This window comes from Vombatus ursinus, unplaced genomic scaffold (assembly GCF_900497805.2).
Source record: "Vombatus ursinus unplaced genomic scaffold, bare-nosed wombat genome assembly UNPS02009835.1, whole genome shotgun sequence".
In the NCBI taxonomy this organism is placed as follows: Eukaryota; Metazoa; Chordata; class Mammalia; order Diprotodontia; family Vombatidae; genus Vombatus; species Vombatus ursinus.
Window position 1 is genome coordinate 234,880 of NW_020949613.1, and position 25,100 is coordinate 259,979.

A 25,100-nucleotide genomic window follows, 5' to 3' on the forward strand; every position below is an offset into this window, starting at 1 on the left:
TCCATTCATGTTTATATATGTGGCAAAAAAAAAAGAACTGAGGGACAATGCAACAAGGCAAAAAAAGAAAGAAAGAAACAGAGGGACAGAAAAAAACTCATAGGAAAAGGAAAAACGAAAGAAATGAATGAAAAAAAATTAATTCCTACAAGGTGTAAGGCACTGTGTATATAATATAAAAAAATCCATGCTTAATGTGACTTTTCCCCCTTTAAAAAGCTTCCCCCCACCACCACTTCAGAGTAGTCTCATAAGATCATAAATCTAAAACTGGAAAGGACCTTGGAAGTCATTTAGTACAACATTTTATAGATGCTGAAACTGAGGCTCAGAGAAATCAAGTGACTTGACAAGCTGGTAATTTGTTATTTCCTTTCTCCTTTTGAGCTCCATCATGGAAGTCTAAATCCTTCTTCTTTGAGTATAGGGAAAGCCTGTTTGTCTTGCTTCATTTTAAACATTTACTTTGTTTATAAAAAACAAGGTTAACCACAGGTCTTTGCTTTTTTGTGCGTATCTACTGGGGTTACAATTGGAAGAAGGCAATTGAGAAGGAGTGTCCCGGGAGAGGAGGAAGAGAGAGAAATGAAAAACTCAGGTGTTTGCCAGAATACTGTCTCTGGACTGGGGCTCAGCGCATAGAGCTAGAGAGTTACTGATTCCTTTTTCTTTTTTAAACAACTGCCAGATCTGAGAGAGAATATTTATATTGGGAATCATCATTATGTAATCAGTGAAATGAGGTGGGAAGATTAAATAAGATTAACTCAACAACTGTTCACCACCCTACCCCAGCAATGTTACACTTACTTTGTAGTTACAAGATTGAACTTCAAAAAGTAACACTGAAAGGACATAAGAGACACACAAAAACTAGATAACCCAAATGAAAACTTAAGACTTCCCTTGACCCTACCTCTAAATGTTGGTAAGTTTCTTCTTAGCTGGCTTTACAATACATTCTTAAGAAAATGGTGCACAGATAAATTATCTGCTTGTAAAAATGAAACCACTGGTTCTCTCCTGAAACTGTCTCTTGAGTTTACAAGTCAATGGCTATTTCAAAATGGGAAATTTTCAAAGTTAATGTTCAGTTGTTTTCCTTGATTGTATTAAAAATAATCTTTATTTTTACACGAGTAAAACCATGATAAAGCAATGTGACATGTAGAGAGAATGGGAATTTTCTTTAATTGAAATTTCTAGTTAACTGAGAGTTAAATAACCATTTTTTAAAATTAAAACTCCCTCTAAGATATTATCAGACTACTTTCCTGCTTAAATCCTGTGGAGTGAATATAACTGAATATTTCTGCTTTTTTTGAGGATCCTTAAGAGCAAAAGGATAAGTGTAAAAGGTTCAAATCTATACTGAACCTAATGTATCATGTAGAAATTTTTTTAAAATAAAAACTTTCTCCCAAAAGTAGAATGCAGAAAATGTTGGATTAGTTAGAGGGAAGGTAGCATAATGGTGGAAGTAGTGTTGAATTTGGAATGGGGTGTTTCTTTTTTCTTTTTTTAAACTTTTTTATTTTTAGGCAATTGGGGTTAAGTGACTTGCCCAGGGTCACACAGCTAGTAAGTGTCAAGTGTTTGGTCTGAGGCCAGATTTGAACTCAGGTCCTCCTGACTTCAGGGCTGGTGCTCTATCCATCGCAACACCCAGCTGCCCCAAATGGGGCATTTCTTGAGCACCTACTATATGCCAGGCACTATACTAAGTACTCTACAAATATTATTTCATTTGATCCTTACAACAATCCTGGGAGGTAAATGCTATTATTATCCAAATTTTATAATCAACCTGAGCTTGAATCCCTGTTCTACCACTGACCATTTGTGTGACCTTGGAGTATGTCACATAACAACTCTGGACTTTAATTATTGTTTGAGTAAAAAGCACCGGGGTCGGGGTGGAGGAGACACAACTACACTCAAAAATTTCTAAGGTTTCTCCTGGCTCTAAATTTAACTGTTTATTGGAATAAAAAAGAGAACATAATCTATGATTCTACAATCCTGAGTAAGGTGAGGTTCTGATTAAATGAAGTTTTATAATAAGCAATATAAAGATTAGGTTTTCTGATTTACAATAAGACCTATAGGGAGTAATCATATTTTCTAGTTATTGAACCTAGGAATGTCACAGGAACATATCCTAGTATTTCTGTGGGCATGACTACAGATGGAAACTAAAATATTAATTTTGCTCTTTAGAACTCTTTACTTGAGTTGGATATTCACATGTGTTGAAGAAACACATTTTTATCAATGTTGTATGCCTTCCTCCAAACTTCAAAACTTGCATCATCCACTGGTGGCTTTCTTGGACTACCAGGCTGAAGGAATTTCTGAATCCTGGGGAGCCTGATGACTCTAGCTTTGAACTGCCAAAATGAAAGAAAAAAAAAGATATCACCTGTAAATGAAGCAATTAGCCTTGCACATTGGAGGAGGGCCCCAGGGTTGCTCTGGCCAAGACCCTTTGGAAACTATTTCATTCTGGAGGAAAGCTGTGGCAAGTATTTTTACTCTATGGGCAGTGACATTTGAAAGTCCTGAGGAACTCCCTGCTATGCAAATGTATAAGGCCCACTTATCAGTTATATAATGAATGAACAGACTTCTCTTTTCAAAATATATATCCCACATAGGTTTTTTCACTTAATATTTGTATAGACTTGTTAAAAGACAAATTGGAAGTGGCAACTTAAAGTAGTGGATGGAGCACTAATTAGCCTCCACACTCAAGAAGACATGGGTTCATTTCCCACCTCTAACACACACTGGTTCTGTGACTCAGAGCAAGTCACTTAACCTCTTTTTACTCCCAGACAGTCTTCTATGACTTTAAGCTATAGAGTTAGTGTCAATTTTCATTGACAGGTTGAGTTTGCCCAACAGGATTTTCCTGCACCAATGAATGTTGGCCTCAGGCCACCCCTGCAGACAATAAAACAGCTACACAGGAAATCAAAAAGGAAAGCTTTAGCAAAATGTGATAGATTGTAAGCCCTGGGAGAGCAAAGATCATGACATTCATCTTTTATTTCCCTACCTCTATTGCCAGAGACTAGCACACTATTTTGTGCATAATAGGTACTAACTATTGATTTATTAGTGAATAAATTGATGAATTTATCCAACTTAGAGCCTTGTTCTAGCACGGCTTCCATTAAAATCCTCCTCTGCTCAAAGTGGTGTGGAGGAGACCAATAATTCTCAAAAGCTATACTAGTCTAATGAAAGTTTTAGGTGGTCCCACCAAGCTGGAAAGACTTTGAGCTTTGGGCCTGGCCCTGGGCTGTTTGCTCACCATCTGAAAACATATTCAGCTAAATTCCTAAGAATCATCAGCAGAAGGGTGCTCGACAGTTGATGACTATCTTGATGACAGCAGCCCAGGATGACCATCTATGAAGGAAGCTTTGGGAGATAAATAGAGTTAGAGTCAGTAGAGAAAGCACCCACTCAAGAGAAATCTCAGATCTTTTAAGTAATTAGCAAGCATGTATTAATCATTCATTGTGTTCTAGGCACTACACTAAACTCTGGAGATTAAAAGAAAAAACAAACACCATCCCTGCCCTAAAGGAGATTACATCTAAGGGGCAAAACCACATGGAAAGCAATGGGTATGTACAAGAGAAGTGGTTACCACTTTTGATGGAATTACCTGAAGCTTAGGGAATGCAGACAGAATGTCAGACTTGAGTTCTTCAACCATTAGGATGACTTCAAGCAGCTGGACATCTGCCCAGCTCAACTGGTTGCCAACAAGGTAATTTTTCCCATGGTCTTTTAATGCCTGTAGGACCAGTGACAAGGAGAGTAAGGAAAAAAGGTATCAGGAGGTAGGGTACATTACTTGTATTCTGATGGAATTAGCAAAAATACACAGAAGAAAACATAAGGTAGAAGAAGATAGAGAGCAATTTTATTTCTACCTTGTTAGGTATTCAGAAAACAAGCATTTATTAAACACCTTCTGTGTATTGGAGTCTGTGCTAAGTAGCGAGTATATAAAGTAAGGGGGAAAAAAAGGTCCCTCTGTCATGGATCTTAGTCTAATAGAGAAGACAACATGTAAACAACCACATACAAACAAGTTATAGACAGGATAATTTCGGTGCTGTCTCAGAAGGAAGACACGAAAATTAAAGATAACTAGAAAAAGATGTTTGCAAAAGACACACTAGCTGAGATTTGGAGGAAGCCAGGAGGCAGAGATGAGGGTGGAGAGAGTTTCAAGCATGGGAGGCAGCCAGTGAAAATTCCCAGGAGTCAGGAGATGGTGAGACTCCTGTTCAGAACAGCAAGGAGGCCAGGGTCTCTGAATCTCAGAGTAAACGGGGGTGAAAGTGGGAGAGAAGAGAGGAGAGGTAGGAAGGGGTAAAGTTATGAAAGGGAGTTAAAAGCCAAATGGAGGATTTTATATTTGATCCTAGAAGTAATAAGGAGCTATAGGAGTTTTTGAATAGGAGAGGGACATGGTTACACTAATACTTAAGGAAGATTATTTTTACAGCTATATGAAAGATGAACTGGAATGGAGGCAGGTAGAGCAACCAAGCAGCTATTGCAGTCCAGGTATGAGGTACCTTATGAAAGTTTACAGTTTCTTATATAATCTTTGTACATCCAAATTTTTAGGTTTGTTGTTGATTAACTTTAAAAATAAAAAAGTATAGCCTGGTATACTCTCTCTTGTAGCAAAATAATTACTTTCCAACCAGTAGAAACTTATCCCTCACTATGGATTACTCCAAATGAGAGAGGGAGAAATACACTGTATACAAAAGAAAATTTTTAAAAAAAAATTGTTTGGGCCAATAGTTAGGAAACCTAGATTCTTTTCTTGACTGTAGTACTTACTAGCTTTCCTGAATAGACTCTTAGGCCTAGGGCACCCCTGTTGTGGGGAAAGATCTAAACCTCTTGACTGTAATATATTTTTCATGTTTGATCAGACATTTCAGTTTGTCCAGTCACAAACCTCTGCTCATTATATTTTCAGACTATCTAAATGGGGTTGTTGGGTGGATCAAATGAAATAATATTTGAAAAGTCCTTAATACAGTGCCTGGCACATAGTAAGTGTCATATAAACATTAGCTATTATTATTAGTAGAATGTAAAATCCTCAGTGAGGTTCTCATGGCATCACCTCACACCAAATGTCTAAAGTTTTGACTTCCATTTGGCTCAAATTCTACTTTAAAATGTATTCACCAAAGCAATAGTTCAAATTCAGACAAAAAACATATGTAGTCTTGTGGGGGTGATGAAAACTAAGAAGCACAGATACACACAAGCAATAAAATACAATAAGGCAGGCAATAGCAATGAATTCACAGCCACATTCAATTCAACAGCTGTGTACAGTAACACAGAACTCTAAGCAGAATTATTTAAGACATTCAATACCCTTGTGGGTAATAATCCAGAGGCAGTAAGGTTGCACAGTATGTTTGGAATCTCACAGGAGACACCAAGTTGGTCATAAAATGGAATCTCAGTGAAGGAAAAAAATCCAACAACTCCTATAATGAAGGGGAGATATTTCAACCAAAAGGAAATATCCTTAAGCTTAAGGAAAGTCACAAAACTTGGAAAATAAAATTTACAAATCCCAAGGACAAGGTAAGGTCTCTTCTAGCTATGGCAATTAATGAAACACATGATGTCTTCTAGACAGAATCTGTTTCCTTTTTTTCTCATTATTCTTTGCCCATTTTAGGAGCCCAGAGGGATCATCTGTTGACCACATTCTCAGGTTGTATTGACAATCTACCTTCAAGAGTTTTAGGTTATTGAGACAGTGTTGTTTCTAAAATTCTCTTAACACAACACCTTTTTTTTTCCCATCAAGGTCCAAAACCCCAAGGAGTTGTTGGTTTTTTTTTATAAATAATTTATTTATTTAGTTTTCAACATTTATTTTCATAAGATTTTGAGTTTTAAATTTTCTTCCCCTCCATCTCTTCTCCCCTCCCCAAGACAGCATGCAATCTGATATAGGATCTACTTAAATATTCATATTAAACATTTTTTCACATTAGTCATGTTGCAAAGAAGAATTAGAACTAATGGGAGGAACCACGAGAGAGAAGAAACAAAACGAAAGAAGAGCAGATAGTATGCTTCCATCTGCATTCAGACTCCAAAGTTCTTTCTCTGGATGTAGATAGCATTTTCCAATCGTGAATCTTTTAGAGTTATCTTGGATCTTTGCATTGCTGAGAAGAGCTAGTTCTATTAAAATCAGTCATCACACAATGTGGCTGTTAACCGTGTACAGTGTTCTCTGGTTCTGCTCATTTCACTCAGCATCAGTTCATATAAGTCTTTCCAGGTTTTTTTTCTGAAAGGTGCCTACTTATTATTTCTTATAGCACAATAGTATTCCATTACATTCATATACCACAACTTGTTTAGCCATTCCCTAATTGATGGGTATCCCCTCAGTTTCCAATTCTTTGCCACCACAAAAAGAGCTGTTATAAATATTTTTGTACATGTGGGTCTTTTCCCATTTTTATTCTCTCTCTGGGATACTGACCTGGAAGTGGTATTACTGGGTCAAAGGGTATGCACAGTTTTATAGTCCTTTGGGCATAGTTACAAATTGCTCTCCAGAATGGTTGAATCAGTTTACAACTCCTCCAACAATGCATTAGTAATTTTCCCACATCTTCTCCAACATTTATCATTTTCCTCTTTTGTCATCCCAAGTATTTTAAAATTGATTTTCCCCTATAATGGAATCTGTGAATTATCTGTCTTCACAAACTGAAACTGACAGACTCATGGATAAATTTATTCTCCATCATGACAGAGATCTGTGCAATTTGTGTAACAACACAACAATTTGTGTAACACTTCTGGTACAATAGATTTTTCTGTTTCAGACATTATTCAACAAATAAACACACATTCATTAAATACTTCCTATTTGCATGGCACCTAGGTGGCGCAGTGGATAGAGTGCCAGGCCTAGAGTGAGGAAGACTCATCTTCTAGAATTCAAATCCTACCTCAGCTGTTTACTAGCTATGTGATCCTGGGCAGGTCACTTAACCTTGTTTGTCTCAGTTTCCTCATCTGTAAAATGAGCTAAAGAAGGAAGACAAAACCACTCCAGTATCTCTGGATCTCAAAGATCCAGAGATCCCCAATGGGGTCACAAGAGTCAAACACAACTGAAAACTACTGAACAACAACAACAATGCATAGCATTGGGTAACATTATAGGGATGAAAAGGCAAAAAATAATCTAATCTCCGTCATCAAGGAGCTTGTAACATACCAGGAGGAGGATGCTACAATATACATAGACAAATGTAATGCACAGTATACACGCTAAAAGTACAATGAATAGTTCTGCAAATAATTCACTTCAATGCCACTCAGAATTCTATACAGGATTTAGCTGTGCAAATTGTTTCTTACAGCACAATAGTATTGTTCTGTGTAGTTGGAGACCACCTAGCCCCACCCCCTTCTTTTTCAGGTGAAGAAAAGGAGCCCACTGAGGTTAAGTTGATTTGCCCAAGGTATACAAGCAGAAAATGGCAGAGCTAGTATTGGAACATAGATTTCACATTTCAAATCTAGTGTTATATTTTGTTGCCTCCTACATTCCAGTAAAAGTATGATCTATAAATTCACGGTCTAATAATTTACTGTACATGTTTTATGGATGAAATTCTCAACTTGGAATCAGAAGGACCTTGATTCTCCTTCTAGCTTTGCCACTTGCTGTGTGACCTTGGGCAACTCACTGCACTTCTCTGAGACTCCATTTCATCATCCATAAAAGGTAGGTGATACTCGCATTGCTCACCAACAGGGTTGTTGTGAGGATCAGGTAAAATACTGCCTATAAACTATTTGATAATCATAAAGCACTTGATAAATGTAAGATGCTGTTATTATAGAATTTAAAGCTTTTCCCAACCTGACTCCAACCTTCCTTTCTAGCCTTCATTTTACATTACTCCCATTCACACAGTCTAAAGTTCAGACAACTTAGCCTTCTTCCTATTCCTCATATAAGGCATCTCATGTCCTGACTACATATGTTTGCACAGTTTGGCCCACAAGCCTAGAATGTACTCACTCTTTACCTCAACCTTCAATAGATTCCTGAGTTTCCTTAAAACTCATCTCAAAAACCACCTCCCACATGATGACCTTCCTGACAGCCCCCTCCAATTAGTATTATCTTCCCCCCAAATTACATTGTACTTACTTGTGTGTATATACATATACCCATACACACACACACACACACACACACACACACACACACACACACGCTTTTAGGTATAAGAATGTAAGCCCCTTGAGGGCAGGGTCTATTTCATTTTGCCTTTGTGTCCTCAGTGCTGAGCACAATCTTGGTATGCAGTTGGCTCTTTAATAAATGCTTGTGGAGAGGTTCTTGCTATTAGGTCTTCTGATGTAATTTATGTGTGTGTATTAAATTATTTAATAAGTCTTCATCCCAAAAGATTTAGATTGTACCAACTTTGCACATAGTTTCAGAAAAATCCATTTTTATGGAGAAAATTCATGGAGCTTTGTCACCAGCCGTTCCTTCATTTACCAGTCGAAAAGGATACATAAGAACTCAAAGAGATCAGTGGCAGGACTAGCCATGTAATTTTTCAACATAAAAATCAATATTATGTGCCCTTTGTTGCATCCCCTGGTGTTGAGTTCTACGTGGCTGCCTATCTTATTTTTCCCTAGTTCTTTATGAATTCTAGGATCATAGATTATGAGCTAGAGGTGACCTTAGGGATCATTAAGTCAAGCTTCCTTATTTTACAGATGAAGAAACTGAGGCCCAGATAGGACAAGTGACTTGCCCAGGGTCACACAGCTGGTAAGGAAACTGAGATCCAGGGTTAGAAAGTGATGTGCCCACATTTCCACAAGTAGTAAGTGGCAGAGGCAGGGTCTGAACTCAGATCGTGTGTCTACAGAGCCAGTGGTCTTTCTTCCATACCATGGGGCCTCCAATGCTCCTGCATTGTCACGTATTTGCTCAGAATGAATAGAAGGGGCTTGTAATGTCAGATTATGTAGAGGCAGATTACACACTGCCGCATTGTTCCGTACCTTCTCATACACTGGGAAGAATCTTTGAGTGGCCCTCTCCAGGATGTAGTTGAGAATCTTTTGTTTTTCTTCAGGCAAAGAAAATGGGAAGAACATAATCATGTCATTCAGGTCCCTCATCCCTTCCACATACATGTCAATACTGGAAAAGAAAAGTGGCACAAATAAAAATATGAGAACTAGGGGAAATGACTGAAAAAGCATTTAATAATAACTGACATAGAGAGAAAAGACTTTAAAATTTGAAAAGCACTTTACCCACATGATTTCATTTGAGCCTCTCAACACTGTAAACTAGGTCCTACAGGTATTATTATCCCCATTTTAGAGCTGAGAAAACCGAGGTTCAGAGAATGACTTGCCCAGAGTCACACAGCTAGAATGTCTCAGGGACAAAGTTTTAGCCTGGTCTTCCTGTCATTATTGTTGTTCAGTCATTTCAATCACATCTGACTCTTTGTGACGCATTTGGGGTTTTGTTGGGAGAGATACTGCAGTGGGTTTACCACTTCCTTCTCGAACTTATTCTATAGATGAGGAACTGAGGCAAACAGGGCTAAGTGACTTGTCACAGCTATAAGTGTCTGAGGTCAGATTTGAACTCAGGAAGATGAGTCTTCCTGCCTCCAGGGTCAGCACTCTATCCACTGTGCCACCTAGCCACCCTGATTCTGGGTCAAACTTACATCCTAGATAGTTGCCATCTGTGTGACCTTGGGCAAGTCACTTAAACCTTGTGTGCCTCAGTTCCCTCACCTGTAAAAGGAAGTGTTTGGACTAGAAGACTTCTAAGGTCTCTTCCTGCTCTAAATCTCTGATCCTGTCATCTATTATTTCACACTTCATTTTATTCCTCCCTAAAAGGCAGGTAGCTCAGGGTACCACTGCCTAAAGTCAAAGTTGTTGGGATTTTATTCCCCAGCAATGTTAAGAAATATAGACCTCAAAAGATGTAAATTTCAGCACTTAATAAATGTAGAGAACATAATTAATGCCCAAGGAATATACAGTATTGGAATGAGCTAGGAAATGGTCAACTGGACAAAAAAAAGGTTAAAATTGACTCTATTAATTGCATGGCAATAATGAAGTGACTTCTAAAGTAGGGACAGTTCCAATGGGGAAGAGTTTTAAGATGGCCCCTGCAGAGCTACCAACTTTGTCACTTAGAACAATACTTCCAATTCACTCTAGCCAACAAACACTTATTAAGTCCCTTTTGTGTATATATATATAATAAACATTTACTAATCACCCACTATATTCCAGGTACAATGGGTTCAAAGAATTTGTATCTTATTGTGAAAAATAAGATGTGAACATATAGGTAAATGCAACGTTTATATAAATAAATACAAAATAATTGGGGGGGTGAGATATGAGGGAACTCAAAAAAGGTCTCTTGTACGAAGTGGCCCCTGAGCTGAGCTTTTAAGGGATCTCAGAATTCTAAGATGCAGAGGTAAAGAGAGAGTGCATTCCAGACATGGGGACCAGGGTGCTTTTGCAAAGGCAGAGACTGGAGCCTTAATACCGTGTTTGAAGTAGTAAGAAGGTAAATTAGGGCAGAAGGTAGAGTGTGTAAAGGTGAATAATATATGAGAAACCTAGAAAAACATAGCCTGGAGCTTAACTCCAGTTTTGAATGGCTATGAATAGAAAACAGAAAATTTTATATTTTATCTACAGTTAGGGAACCCTGGGCAACTTCTGAGCAGGTCCAATTACCTTTGTCTTGTACTATTTGTAGAACTTGGTTATCTTTTGGAGAATTTACCCATTCTTCCTTCTAATTTAACTTCTCTGTTGATTTATCTGCTTATGCTTTAGGGTTTTAAATTTCATCTCCTTGAAATCATCAGTAGTTTTAGCCTTTTCTCCCTTTGAGCCCTATTACTCACTTCTTGAAACTCTCCCTTTGTTGGTAGGTATATTCCCAGGGCTGTGCTACAAATCTGCCTCAATCTCTTCTCATGTTGAAGGATGTGCTTTTCCCAGGCTAGGGCTTGGGTCCCTAGCCCACATAACTTCTGGGTTGGACTTAGCTGTTTTAGTTGTGTTTCACTCCCCTTTTCTTTAGATCTGGCACAAGCAAACACCTTGGCCCCTTAACCTAGTTCCTTCCATGGTTCTTTCTTCCTCTAACTGAACTGCATCAGCTTCTACCATTTTTGAGGGGTTGGGATATAGTAGAGTAGATATTCTGCACATTGTCTATACTTGTAAGGTTCCTTAGGGACTGCCCCAGGCAAAAGAAAACCTGATTCCCTTCCCCAACCCACTTCCTCCTCACATAGCTAGGGAGAATCAATGCCTACTGTTTGTAGCAATGGCAGCTGGAGGTGGGATGTGTACTCAGAGTGTCTGCACCAGGAGAAGAGTCCTTGTGCACATCCAAGGCAAAAACCCATGGATTGCTTTGTATGCCCTATGGAGCATGATGGCTTATAGCTCATAGAGGGGTGCTTAGAGAATGTTTTAAGGATTAGTGTTGGCCCAGCCTTATGAATATAAGGCTGTTACCTTGATGAGCATCTCATGTTCTTTTCCTGGAGATTCAACTGTATTACTGGCACATAGTTACTCTTTTGAGAGGGGGTTTGAGAGTTAATGGGGCCCAGAGAAAATGCCTTATTTGGGATCTTGTTGGTCACCATACAGAAGTTTTTTATTCTTTTCAATATATAGTCATCCCTATGCTCTAAAAATATGGGATTGTAGATTTAGAACTAGAAGGGACCTCAAAAGTCATTTAGTTCACTCCTTACTTAATCTTGTCCATGAACATACTTTAAAAAGTATAAAGGGTTGTTATGACCTGCCAATTGAAAGATGTCATATGTGAGCTATTAATTCATCATTATAGTATATGCTTTAAAATTCATCAAGGAGAAGAAGCCATTTTGGGACTCTGGTTAAACCTGTGGACCCTTTCTCAGAATAATGTTTTGAATGCATAAAATAAGACACACAGAATTACAAAGGAAACCAATTATGTTGAAGTACAGTTATCAAATAAAAAAAAAGTTCATGGATTCCAGGTTAAGAACCCCTCATTATGGAGCCAGTCTTGGAATTAGGTGACTCATGGTCAGGTCCCCGTGTTCAAGTCCTATCTCTGACACATACTGGCTACATGACTAGACAAGTCACTGAAAGCACCTTTATATGACTCTAAGTCATAATTGTTGCTGACTTGTATTGTTAGAAAGGGTTTCCGTACTGAAATTCTCTCAGCCAATGAAATCATAGGTCAGGCCAAAAATGTAACATTTGTGCTAACAAGGATTTGCACAAAGACCTGTTGGAGAAGCTTTGAGTACTTTCCCTACCTTGAAGAATAGGCCTACCTACAGAAAAGCAATTAATTTAAAATTGTTGCCTCTCTCCTGAAACAGATCTGTTCATCACAAAAGCAGTCATCACTGGCAATTCAAAATGAGTAGGATAATTGACTCCTTTGAACCTCAGTTTCCTCATCTGTAAAATAAGGGGGTTGGACTAGATGATTTCTGATGTCGCTTTCAGTTCTACATCTATGATCCTACTATGTTGAACGCTTTCTGCTTTTCCTGTAATCCAGATTTTTAACCTTTTTTTTTTTACTGTCATGAACCTCATTATCAATCTAGTTAGGCCTAATGTACCCTTTCTCAGAATAATATTTTTAAATGCATAAAACAAAATACATAAGATTACAAAGGAAACCAATTAAATTGAAATATAGTTATCAAAATATTTAAATAAACAAGGTCACAAAACCCAGGATAAGAACATAGCCTAATCAATCATATATATGTTAAGGGTCAGATATGGAAAATGGCCCATCTATAGATTGGCAAGTAAGACATTCTTTAGAATGGAAAAAAAGCTTGATTCAGGGCTTTAAAAACATCGACCTCTGTTTTAAAGGATAGTTTCACTTGGTTTAGAAAAACATATACAACTAATCAATCAATCAACATTTATTAAACACCTGCTACGTGCCAGGGACAATGTTAAATGCTGGAAATACAAAAAGAGGCAAAAGACAGCCCCTGCCTTAGAGGAGCTCACAATTTCATAAGCTGAATTCAGCATGAGTTGTTTTGGATTTGTGTTTTTGTCTATGCCTATGATTTTATCAGAATGGGCTACTCCCTCAACCATGCAAATTGGCAAGTCACCTGTCACTTATCATTTTAGGGGGGCACTCAGAGGTTAAATAACTTTTCCAGGATCAAACATGTAGTGTCCACGCCTGGGCTTGAACCCAGTTCTTTTTGACTCCAGACATAAAAAATTCCTTGAGAATAAAAATTGTGTCAATATTTCCATTCTTTGTTTTTGTATCCCCATAGCCTAGAACAGCACCTAACATAGAGTAGATGCTTAATAAATGCTTGTGGATGATTCATCCAATGTGGGTTGCTTTCCACTATACAACATGGCCTCTCTATGTTGAGTTAATAAACATAAACATTAATTTTTAAAACACCATCACTTTCACTGAGTTAATAAGTAATAAAGATATTTATTGTTTTTGAACTCAAGCTCTTTCAAATCAGTAAAAAATATTTTTAAATTGTTATTATTGGGGTTTTTTGTGATCCAAAGCCATTATTACTTTTTTTCTGAGCAATTTATCTAGGTATCTGTGGGTGGGCCAGCCCATTGCATATAAGCCTTAAAATATTAGTGGGAATGTTCCATAAGCAATCCTTCAGAATATAAGCTCTTAGGGGCAGCGAGGTGGCACACTGGATAGAGCACCAGCTGTGAAGTTAGGAAGACCTAATTCAAATCTGGGCTCAGATCAAACACTTGACACTTACTAGCTGTGTGACCCTGGGCAAGTCACTTAACCCCAATTGCCTTAAAAAAAAAAAGCTGCTAATAGAATATAAGCTTTTTGAGGGCAGAGACTATTTTTTGCCTTTTTGTATCCTTGAGCATTACATATGCTTGGCACATAGTAGATGCTTAATAAATATTTGTTGATTAATTGATTGATAAGTAGCCTACAAAAGGCAATATCATTATCTTATAGTCAGCTATCTGCTTTGAAGTTAGAGATTCTTTTTTCTCCTTTGACCTCCCACTACGTTGTTGGTCTTACCCGGTAGAAATACCCACTACAAGGCCAACCCCAGTCCACAAGCTCTGAGATGGGAAAGGAAGTTAGAAAGCTTTACGTATTGATAACATGCTGATGAAAGCTTTATTGCTTTTTTACAGTAAAGAAGATAACTGTTGAACACAAATTCATTGTAATGAATAAACAGCAAGCATTGGAGTCAGGATTTCCTGGATTCAAGCCTTGCCTTTGAACTCTACTGGCCATATGTCCCAGGACAAATTAGTTGCCAGTCTCAATTATTAAGAAGAAATTTCCTAAAATGAAAAAGGTGGCTTCTATGTTCTATCATAAGCATGCAATGATTACTGTACATTGCTCTCTCCTTCAGGTCCTTCCCATACAATTCATATTTTGTAGCTATGTGTTTCAGAATGGCTCTGGTTTGTACTATGTACATTCCATCCATTTCAACCATTGGCACTTGTTGATACATTAGTTTTCCACCTAAAAACAGAAAGAAAAGTCAAGTCAGTAGTGTACTCCCCTTCATTGGAATATGGTCATGGAATCATAGTGCTGGAACCAGAAGGGACCCTAGAGGTCCTCTAGTTCAGTTCTCTCATTTTACAATGATCTTCATACTTCCAGTCTCTGTCTTTTCCAATCTGTCCTTCCTAATTAATCTTTTGGAAAAATGACAATTATCAAGTTACTTCTTTGCACAAAAAACTGCTATAACTCCCACTTTGTAATGTAGCTTTTGCATATAACACATTAATAATCTTATATTTAAATGTGATAAATGATAAGTAAACTCTACATTGGAAATTCTTCAGTTTTTTTTAGCAGTTAGCAGGCAAACCTCAGGATGTTTATTTAACAAGATGGCCAAAACTTTTCACTATAGCCTATTTTTGCATAAGTGCCTATCCTGAAGGCAAGAGCTATCTTTGTGATTTTACAGAGATAAAATAGTACCACAAAATAGTGTATTTCTGTTTTGGATAGTAATGATTAAATCTTTAATCAGGTTTTCAATTACATTCTCTCCCTTTTATAAATGATTAAGCAGACATTGATAGCTTTGCGGACATAGGTTGTGTTTATTTTGTATTTATACTGACTTAATATTTAAACCTGTGGACAATTTCTAGGAAGAGAAGTAAATAACTGAAAAATAATTTGGGGACTCATATGAAACCAAACTTCCCCATAACTTTTGATGCTTATTTTGTAAGTAAATGAAAGATTTAATCTGGTTATTTTCTCTTTAAGTTTTATAAGTAAAATATGTAGAAATGATTTTCATTAAGTTAAAATTTATTTACTGTTTAAAACTTACTCCTTTTGGTACCATAAGAGGGCAATGCTGTGCTTGTATAGTAACAAATCAGATTTATTTCTCTATAGGCTTTTGCTGTAATTAGATTACTAACATTTGTCAAAGTATGAGCTTTATTGGTGTTTAAAAAATCTATTTTTTTATATTTTATTTTTTTATTTTTTAATGGTAATTTTTGTTTATTTTTTTGTTTTTAACATTTACTTCCACAAGATTTTGAGTTCCAAATTTTCACCCCATCTCGCCCCTCCCCCCCACCCCAAGATGGCATGCATTCTGAATACCCCTTCCCCTAGTCTGCCTTCCCTTCTATCTCTTCTCCCCTTCTCTTATCCCCTTCCCCTTCAATTTTCCTATAGGGAAGGATGGATTTCTGTACCCCATTTCCTGTATTTCTTATTTCCCAGTTGCATGTGAAAACATTTTTTTTTAAACATGAGTTTTTAAAACTTTGGGTTCCAAATTTTCTCCCTTCCTCCCTCCCCACCCACCCTCATTGATAAGGCAAGCAACTAAATATAGGTTATACATGTGCAGTTATGCAAAACACTTCCATAGTAGACATGCTGTGAAAAACTAACTCTATTTACCTTAATCCTATCCCACCCCCCCATTTATTCTATTCTTTCTTTTGACTCTGACCCTCCTCAGAAGTACTTGCTTCTGATTACCCCCTTTCCCAATCTGCCCTCTTCTCTATCATCCCCCTACTCTCTTGCCCCCTGCCCCCTCATTTTCCTGTAGGGTAAGACAGATTTCCATACCCAATTGAGTGTGTATGTTATTCCCTCCTTAAGTCAAATTCTATGAGAATAAGATTCACTCATTCCCTCTCACCTTCCCCCGTTTCCCCTCCACTGTAAGAGCCTTTTCTTCTGGTTTTTTTTTTTGTGAGATAATTTACCCCGTTCTACCTCTCCCTTTCTCCTTCTTCTAGTATAATCCTCTCTCACCCCTTAATTTTATTCTCCATATATGACCCCTTCATCTTCAACTCACCTGTGCCCTCTATCTATCTATCTATCTATATCTATATATATGTACATATAATTTTTTCCCCTCTAACTACCCTAATACTGACAAAGGTCTCATGAGTTACAAATATCATCTTTCCATGCAGGAATGTAAACAGTTCAACCATAATAAGTCTCTTATGATTTTCTCTTTCCTTTTTACCTCTTCATGTTCCACTTGAGTCTTGTATTTGAAAATCAAATTTTCTATTCAGCTCTGGTCTTTTCATCAAGAATGCCTGAAAGTCCTCTATTTCACTGAATGACCATTTTTTCCCCTGAAGGATTATATTCAGTTTTGCTGGGTAGGTGATTCTTGGTTGTAATCCTATCTCTTCTGCCCTCCGGAATATTATATTCCATGCCCTGTAGTCCCTTAATGTAGAAGCTGCTAAATCTTGTGTTATCCTGATTGTGTTTCCACAATACTTGAATTGTTTCTTTCTGGCTGCTTGTAATATTTTCTCCTTGACCTGGGAACTCTGGAATTTGGCTACAATATTCCTAGGAGTTTTCCTTTGGGGATCTCTTTCAGGTGGTGATCAGTGGATTCTTTCAATTTCTATTTTGCCCTCTGGTTCTAAAATATCAGGGCAGTTTTCCTGGATAATTTCTTGAAAGATGATGTCTAGGCTCCTTTTTTGATCATGGCTTTCAGATAGTCCAATAATTTTTAAATTCTCCCTCCTGGATCTATTTTCCAGGTCAGTTGTTTTTCCAATGAGATATTTCACATTGTTTTCTAATTTTTCATTCTTTTGAATTTGTTTTACAGTGTCTTGATTGCTCATAAAGTCACTAGCTTCCAATTGCTCTATTCTAATTTTTAAGGAAGTATTTTCTTCAGTAATTTTTTGGACTTCCTTTTCCATTTGGCCAGTTTTGTTTTTTTAGGGCATTCTTCTCCTCATTGGCTTTTTGGACCTCTTTTGCCATTTGGGTTAGGCTATTTTTTAAGGTGTTATTTTCTTCAGTATTTTTTGGGGTCTCCTTTATCAAATTGTTGACTTGTTTTTCATAATTTTCTTACAAAACTCTCAGTTTTTCCTCTACTTCTCTTACTTGCTTCTCAAAATCCCTTTTGAGCTCTTCCAAGGCCTGGGACTGATTCATATTCTTCTTGGAGGCTTTGGATGTAGGAGCTTTGGCTTCGTTGTCTTTTTCTGGTTGCATATTTTGATCTTCTTTGTCACCAAAGTAAGATAATATAGTCTGACTCTTTTTGCGCTGCTTACTCATGATCCCGGCCAATTACTTGAGTTTTAAACTCTTTGTTAAGGTAAAAGTCTGCTTCCAATGTGGAGAACGTACTGTCCCAAGCTTTGGGGGTTTGTACAGCTGTTTTCAGAGATACTTCTAGGGACTTGAAAATTTTCAGTTCTTCCAAGGTGCTATGATAAGGGGCGAAGTGTTTTCTCTCCACCGCCACAAGAAGCTTCACCACACCAGCATTCCTCCTCGCCCCAGGACCGCCCCTCAGAACTGTGGTAAAGCACCGGTAAAGCAAGAGATTCCTGCCTCAGCACTGGCAAAGAGATCCCCGCAATCCCTCTCTGATCAGCCATTTGATTCCCCCTCAGTCTGTGGGCCAGAAGCTCAGGGAACAACCAAGTCCCCAGGGGGTGGCTGAGACCTAGCTCCCTCTCTCACCACAGTCATCGACTTTTCCCACTGACCTTCCAAGTTGTCTTTGGCGTTCATGGGTTGAGAAGTCTGGAAACCGCCACAGCTGCCGGTGATTCAGTCCTCTGAGACCTGCTCCAGGTTCGCTGCGGCCTACGCGCTCACGCCGCACTACACTCCTCTCCCAGCCCCATGTGATATACCTTTCCAATCAACCATCCAGGCTGTCTTGGGCTGGAAATTTGTTTCACTCTGTCTTTTTGTGGGTTCTGCTGCTTTAGAATTTGTTTAAAGCCATTTTTTATAGGTGTTTGGAGGGGTTTGGGGGTAGAGCTCCAGCAAGTCACTGCTTTCCCTCCCCCATCTTGGCTCCACCTCAATATAGTATACCTTTTATGGAATCTCTAAAAAATCTATTAAAGAATTACCATAAAATTAAAAATAAAAATTCAAACTCTTCCATGAACTCCATAACCTTTCCAGTCTTGTATCCCATCACTTTTCACTTCCCATCCCTCTTCTGGCCAGACCAATTGTCTTTGTTCACTGGCCCAGAGGAGATGCCTTAGAGACTTTACCCTTTCAACTTCAAAACTCATGATCTGGGGTTGCAAATTAGTCAGTGCCTCAAAAGTCTCCTATAGCAGACTGGCCCAATCCATGCTTGCCTTCTTTTCCCAGCTGTTTATTTGGCAGTAGCTGCTTTGCCCCTGGTTCATACTCTTTGTAGCCTCTATCTCCTTTCCAAGGCTGGAACCACAATCAAATCAATAAGTCCATTGCTACTGGAAAGTTTATAATTACTTATAATCTATTCCTCTAAGGCTCCAATAACCACCCCAGTAACTTTCCAAATCAAAACACCCCTTCCTGACCACCATTCTTCTATCTCTGTTGTCTTCCCCATTAAAATATAAGGTATTGTCTTCATATGTTGTTGGGTTTTTTGTATCCCCAGATCTTAGAATAGTACTTGGAACACAGTAAATGCTTAATAATTGATTTTTAATTTATCTGTTCCCTTCATTTATCCCATGCAATGGTAAAACTAGACTACTTACCATTCTCCAAGGACACCATGTGCATATCAGTGTAGACCATTTCATACCACTTATGTGCCAGTGTTTTCATGTGAGAATGGGGGATGGGAGAGGAGGCAGTTTGCTTTTGTCCTTACAGTTACAGAAACTACCAATAAAACTACTAAAAACTGCTCTTTTAAAAGTCACCAAATGACCTCTTTTTGCAAAAATCCTTTCCCTAAGGCTCCAGTGTTTGGCTCTCTTCCTTTCAGTTTTCTACACCATCTCTCAGTGCTTTTTTATCCTTTCCCACAGCTTCAGCTATCCCTTCTGTATGTGGAACTCCTAAATCTAAGTGAAAGAATGAATGAAAAAGCCTTTTTTAAGCACCTAACTATATGCCAGTCACTATGCTAAGTGCTAGGGATAAAAACCTAAGCAAGACCTTCTCAGTCCTGTAGAAGCTTACAGTTCTAAAGGGGAAAGACAATGCATAACGGAGAGATAGAAATCAGGAAAGATATGCTTATGGCAGTGGGATTTGGAAGTGTCCCATTGGCCAAACACACCTATCAGAGCCCAGGATGTTAGGGTCAGTGTGAGTTCTGGCGTGATGGGGATGAAGAGTAGGCCAGTGTGCAGGCAGCATAGTTTGAAAATGTCTGGAAAAGGTGTGCTGTCTGTTGCCAAGCAAAATAAAGCTCACTTATCAGACCCAGGGTCCCAAACTTAGTCAGAGTTCTAATGGGAACATCTCTAGTTCTGACCTCTTTAACAAGTTCTTATTCCCTTTTCCAGCTGCCTATTGGACATCTCTACTTGGAAATAACATCAGCATCTCAAATTCCATGTATCTAAGACTAAACTCATTATCTTCTACCTCCTCAACACCTCAACACCCCCCCTCATTGTCTGACCTTGCTTCTGACTTCTTTATTTTTGCCAATGACACTACCATTTTCAGGGACTCCTGCTCACCACTTCAAGGCCATCCTTAACTTCTCCCTCACCCTATCTCACATGTCCAATCAGTTATCAAGTTCAGTCAATTCTGTGCCAGCCTTACCATCCCCACTGCCTAATTACCCCATTACCACAATGCTCCACATTTAGGTCTTCATTAACTTTCCTGAATCTCAGTTTCCTCAATTGTAAAATGAGAGGGCTAGACAGATGACCTCAGGAACCTTCTTTCTCTATTTCTATGAGCCTTTTCCTCTTTTGCAATTATCTCTCAACAGGTACCTCCTGACCATTCCATCCAACATACTACTAGATTAAACTTTCTGACACACAGGTCTGATCACGTTATCTATCATTGCTCAAAAAAGACTCTGGCTCCTATTTTCTCCTTAATAAAGTCCAAAGAACATCTTCTTCCACCCCCAATCCAGATCCAATGGACTTTTTCATCCTCATTTCATATTCATTATTTAGTCATTTTTTTTTAGTCATGTCCAACTCTTTGTACCCACTTTTAGAATTTTATTGGTAAAGATACAGGAGAGGTTTGCCATTTCCTTCTTCAGTTCATTTTACAGATGAGGAAACTGAGGCAAACAAGGTTGACCCTGTGATTTACCCAGGGTCACACAGCTAGTAAATGTCTGAGGCCAGATTTGCATTTAGGAAGAGGAATCTACCTGACTTTAGGCCTGGTACTCTACCCACTGTACCACATAGTGAAGTCAAACTCAAATAAAAAGGGATCCCTGTGAGCTACATATTGACTTAGAAAATCACAAATTAACATTATCTGTGTTCTATTTTTATTTATTTTCTTAAATGTTTCCCAATTACATTCTAATCTGGTTTCTGCTTCACTTAAGGGCAGCTTGCCAGGAATTAGACACCTCTCCATTATGCTCATCATGATTAGCTAATAATTATTGCTATTTTAAAAATAATAATTAGCTATTAATGATTACTTGCCAAACCCCATATATTGACTTCTGTGCCTTACTCCTGGAATGCCTTTTCCTATTATTTCCTTCTATTGGTATTCTACCCATCCTGGAAGATTCAACTCAAACACCACTTCCTCCATGCAATCTTCTCTGATCCTTTGATATCACAGTACTTTCTACTCCTCTTATGTATCAGCCACGTTCTAATGTTTATGTATATACAATTTGGAGGTAAAAATTAGGATTATAGGATTATAGGATCCTAGGTTGAGAGCTATAAAGGACCTTAGACATTTTTGCCTCAACTAGATTGTAAAATTTTTGAGAGCAGGAACCCTGTTTTGTTTATCCTTGTATTTTCCTGAGCTACTTACCTCAAAGCTCCTCAAATACTAGTCATTTAATAAATGCTTATTTAATGAATGAAACCTAATTCATATCATAGTTTTAGCAAATTAACACATACATTGCCACTTCAAGGGGTGCTTATGTTTTATAAGAGTATGCCTGAATAGATTAAAATTTAACGCCAAAGAATTTCAGGTATGAGAGCGGCTCTACAACATAGACTAGAATAGACAGTAGTATAGTACAGTCTGGAGGGTACTAGATTTAAATCAGGTGACCTGGGTTTGGATCTAGGTTCTGCCACTTACTAGCTGTGTTGCCCTGGAGAATTCATTTATCCTCTCTGAGCCTTAGTTTTCTCATCTGTAAAATGGGAATAATACTACTTGTAAAGAACTTTGTATAAATTTAAAATTTTTACTTGGTTTATTATAAGGCCTAGGGCTGGCATACTATCCATTCACCTTCTTGAGCTAGGTCAAGTCTGCCAGCCCCTCATTCTCCTTACTCAATGTCACAACAATTCCTATTTCCTAATTCCTAGACTCCAATAGTTAATAATTGCCAGCATTTTTATATTTTAGAGTTTTCAAAAAAAAACTTTGCACTGCATATATTATCTCATTTGATCCTCACAACAACCTTCAACCATTTCAGTGATGAGGAAATTGAGACTGAAAGTTTGGTGACTTGCTCAGGATCACAGAACACAAAAGCCACACAGCAAGTGTTTGAGGAAAGATTTGAATTTTGTTCTTCCTGACTCCAGCTTCAGTGCACCAACTAGCTGCTTTAAGTAAAGACAGTTTATAGAGAACAAGGATTCTGCTTCAGAGGAAAAAGTTTTACTTTCCATGGGAGAGGGAGTTGGGGGACACATTTCTGGAAAAAAGAAGGAAATAAGCATTTATTAAGTGCCTAATATGTGCCAGGTACCATACTAAGTGTTTTTTAAAAATATTATCTCATTTGATCCTCACAACTCTAGGAGGCAGGTACTATATTATCTTCATCCCCATTTAACAGTCAAGGAAACAGCAAGGACACACAGCAATTATCAAGTTATTTCTACCAAAAACCCTCCCATAACTCCCATTTGCCTACTCTTTCCTCACATTCAGGGAATCACATGACCCAACTCCAACTCTTTACTTCCACCACTATTCCTCTATAGAAGCCAAGGGCCCTTTGTTTCAGGAGGAAAGAAGCTTTACTTTCTTCCCTGATGTGGTTGTTTTGAAATTCAAACCCTGCCTCTGAGGTACAGAGAAGCACACATGTGTGTACTGTCCTAGGTAATTCCCTTCCATGCTATGATTTATAACATACTTTTTCACAACTACAGAATCACAGGATGTAGGGTTACAAGGGGATCTAAGAGACTTTCTGTGTATCTTTTCAGGCAGGGCAATGGAAGTTAATCTGATCTGCATGGACTAGCACAGCACAGCAGCAGCTCTTTGAACTCACCCTTAATTAAATTCTCAAAATCTTCAGCTGTTTTGAAAAGCACTTCTTCATACTAGAAAGGAGAAGTCCACGTGAGAGTCTCAGAGCAATGGAATCATGAAATGTTAGCACTGGGGGGGGACCTTAGAGATCACCTAAGACAACTAGGTGGTATCATGGGTAGAGCATAGGACTAGAAGTCACAAAGACCTGAGTTCATATCCTGCCTTTGATACCTATTTTCTAGCTGGGTGACCTTGGGCAAGTCATTTAACTTCTCTGGGCTTCAATTTCCTCATCTGCAAAAATGAGGACCTTGGACTAAATGACCTCCAAGGTTCCTTCCAGCTCTACCTTTGATTCTGTGATGCTCTCATCCAACACTTCTCTAACTTTTATTCTCAGAATCCTCCTTTGCATTTTTGATGTGGGACTCATCCAAAGAGCTTCTGTTTGTGTGGGTTCTATCTATTGATATTTCCAACATAGACATTAAAACAGCTAAATTTTAATATATCGTAATTGTAAATCTATTTTTAAAATTTTAATTAATTTAGAATAACAATAATAGACCCATTGCATATTAACCTAATATGTGTGTCCATACAAGGGGCTCTTAAAACCTCTGCAGAGTTTTTATGCCTAACCTAGGTACAAAAGAAAGAACTTTTCAATATTTAAAAAGAAGTTTGTTCAAGTTTATAGTAACCACATTACACATCTGTCCACAAAGTAATTGTATTTTCCATCCTGTGACAGAGTAGGGTCCTGTGATTAGCAGAACTGAAGTCCTTCACATCCTATGAAGTAGGCAGAACTGAAAGGGACGTTGGATTTTAGCTCCTCTAATCTGCTGATTTGGCAGGAGAGGAAAGCGAACCCCCAAGAGGTGAAGTGATTTGCCAATATAAGAGAAGAGTGAGAAAAATCATTCATTACCACCTGAAAGATTATTACAAATTTTTTCTAGCATATCAATCTAAATTATTAATGTATAAAAGTTTAGAAACTTCAAAAAGACTTTAGGAAGACCTGGTATAGAAGAAATCTGAACCTTCTCCAATCCTGACTGAATTTTTTTGTAAAAGTTCACAAAAACATAGATTGTTTAAATCTCTTTAGAAACTAACACAACCTCTGTTCCTAGGTATTTTTCAATTGCGGCATAGGCAAAGATCACAGAATCACAGAATGTTAAAGCTAGAGGGAATCTCAGAAATAATCTAATCCAATTCCTCTATTTTACAAATGATGAAACTGAGTCTCAGAGATGCAAGGAGGTTTGCCTAAAGGTGTATAGCTACCTGGGGATATCACCAGGACTTGGACCTACATCTGCTGAATCCAAGTCCAGTGAGCTTTCCACTAGGCTTTGTTTACACTTTCAGAAGGAGAATTCAAATGACACTCAATTAGCTAGATAAACATCACTTTGAACTTGCTCCTGAGACTCAGTTCACTATTAAAAAAAAAAAAAAAAAAGATGGTGATCACAATGATTAGACCCTTTTTTTACAGGGAGTCATTCAGTAAGCTCCATGTGACTTCTCCTCTACTAAATATTCACTGAGTCTGAAGAAAAAGAATAAATCTAAAAAAAGAAACATCTACCTCCACACCAACAGCTGCCAGGAGCCAGTGCACGGATTCCATTCTGCCTCTTTCATCAAAGTAATACAGTTTGGGCTTCGCAGCCATGATTCTCAATTCCTGGTTTTCTGAAAAACAAGAGAGAACAAACAGTCTGATTAGGAACTAGAGAGACAAGCCGTCCTTTTTATAATCTTGACTCTACTGGGGATACATGAGGAAAGTCCAAACACTAACAGCCAATGATTTAAAGGGTAGATTGGGGAGGGAAGAAGGGGGAGGAGAATCAAGTGAAGGGCAAGATTCAGGCCTCCTATTTTCCCCCAGTGACAGGCTGAAGGCAGCTAGGCATGGATCTATTTAACTGATTGAAATGCATTTGGGACTTTGGTGAGTAGGAACTGATCAGCTTAACATGGCCCACATAGGATATCTGAAATGTAAAAATGGAGTTTCTTTCTTTGTGTAAGGAATGTCTACTAAGGTGTAAGGAAAGTCTACTATCATTATATCAAAGTTGGTCATCTAAATCTGGGTATCATGGATCCCAAATAACTCCCTTTTTTCTTCAGGTATTGTTTGGGGGTGATCCTAGTTAAATAAATGTGGAATTCA

General features: G+C 38.0%; 1 protein-coding gene across 2 annotated transcripts; it reads right to left on the reverse strand.

Annotated features, from left to right (window-relative positions):
- Nucleotides 1–1,723: 1,723 nt before the first annotated feature.
- Nucleotides 1,724–24,669, reverse strand: LOC114036383 (glutathione S-transferase-like). Of its 2 annotated transcripts, XR_003568328.1 has the most exons (7): nucleotides 24,507–24,667; nucleotides 22,917–22,968; nucleotides 14,563–14,695; nucleotides 9,133–9,274; nucleotides 3,680–3,811; nucleotides 3,320–3,429; nucleotides 2,305–2,390 (listed from the first exon to the last, which is right to left on the reverse strand). XR_003568328.1 is itself a non-coding variant. In XM_027852889.1 (6 exons), the coding sequence occupies exons 1-6, from the start codon at nucleotides 24,591–24,593 to the stop codon at nucleotides 2,244–2,246; spliced, it is 693 nt and encodes a 230-aa protein (XP_027708690.1). In that variant the 5' UTR covers nucleotides 24,594–24,669; the 3' UTR covers nucleotides 1,724–2,243. The 2 variants fall into 2 exon arrangements, 1 of the variants encoding a protein (XP_027708690.1); XM_027852889.1 differs by lacking the exon at nucleotides 3,320–3,429 and having other exon boundaries at nucleotides 1,724–2,390; nucleotides 24,507–24,669.
- Nucleotides 24,670–25,100: the final 431 nt, after the last annotated feature.

Excerpts from the sequence above, each read along its gene's own strand:
- LOC114036383 (XM_027852889.1), bottom strand. The coding sequence starts at position 24,593 with ATGGCTGCGAAGCCCAAACTGTATTACTTTGATGAAAGAGGCAGAATG. Across the intron at positions 22,969-24,506 it reads TGGCAGCTGTTGGTGTGGAG|TATGAAGAAGTGCTTTTCAA; the intron begins GTAGATGTTTCT and ends TCTCCTTTCTAG. Across the intron at positions 9,275-14,562 it reads GACCTGAAGGAGAGAGCAAT|TATTGACATGTATGTGGAAG; the intron begins GTACAGTAATCA and ends TTTCTTTTCCAG.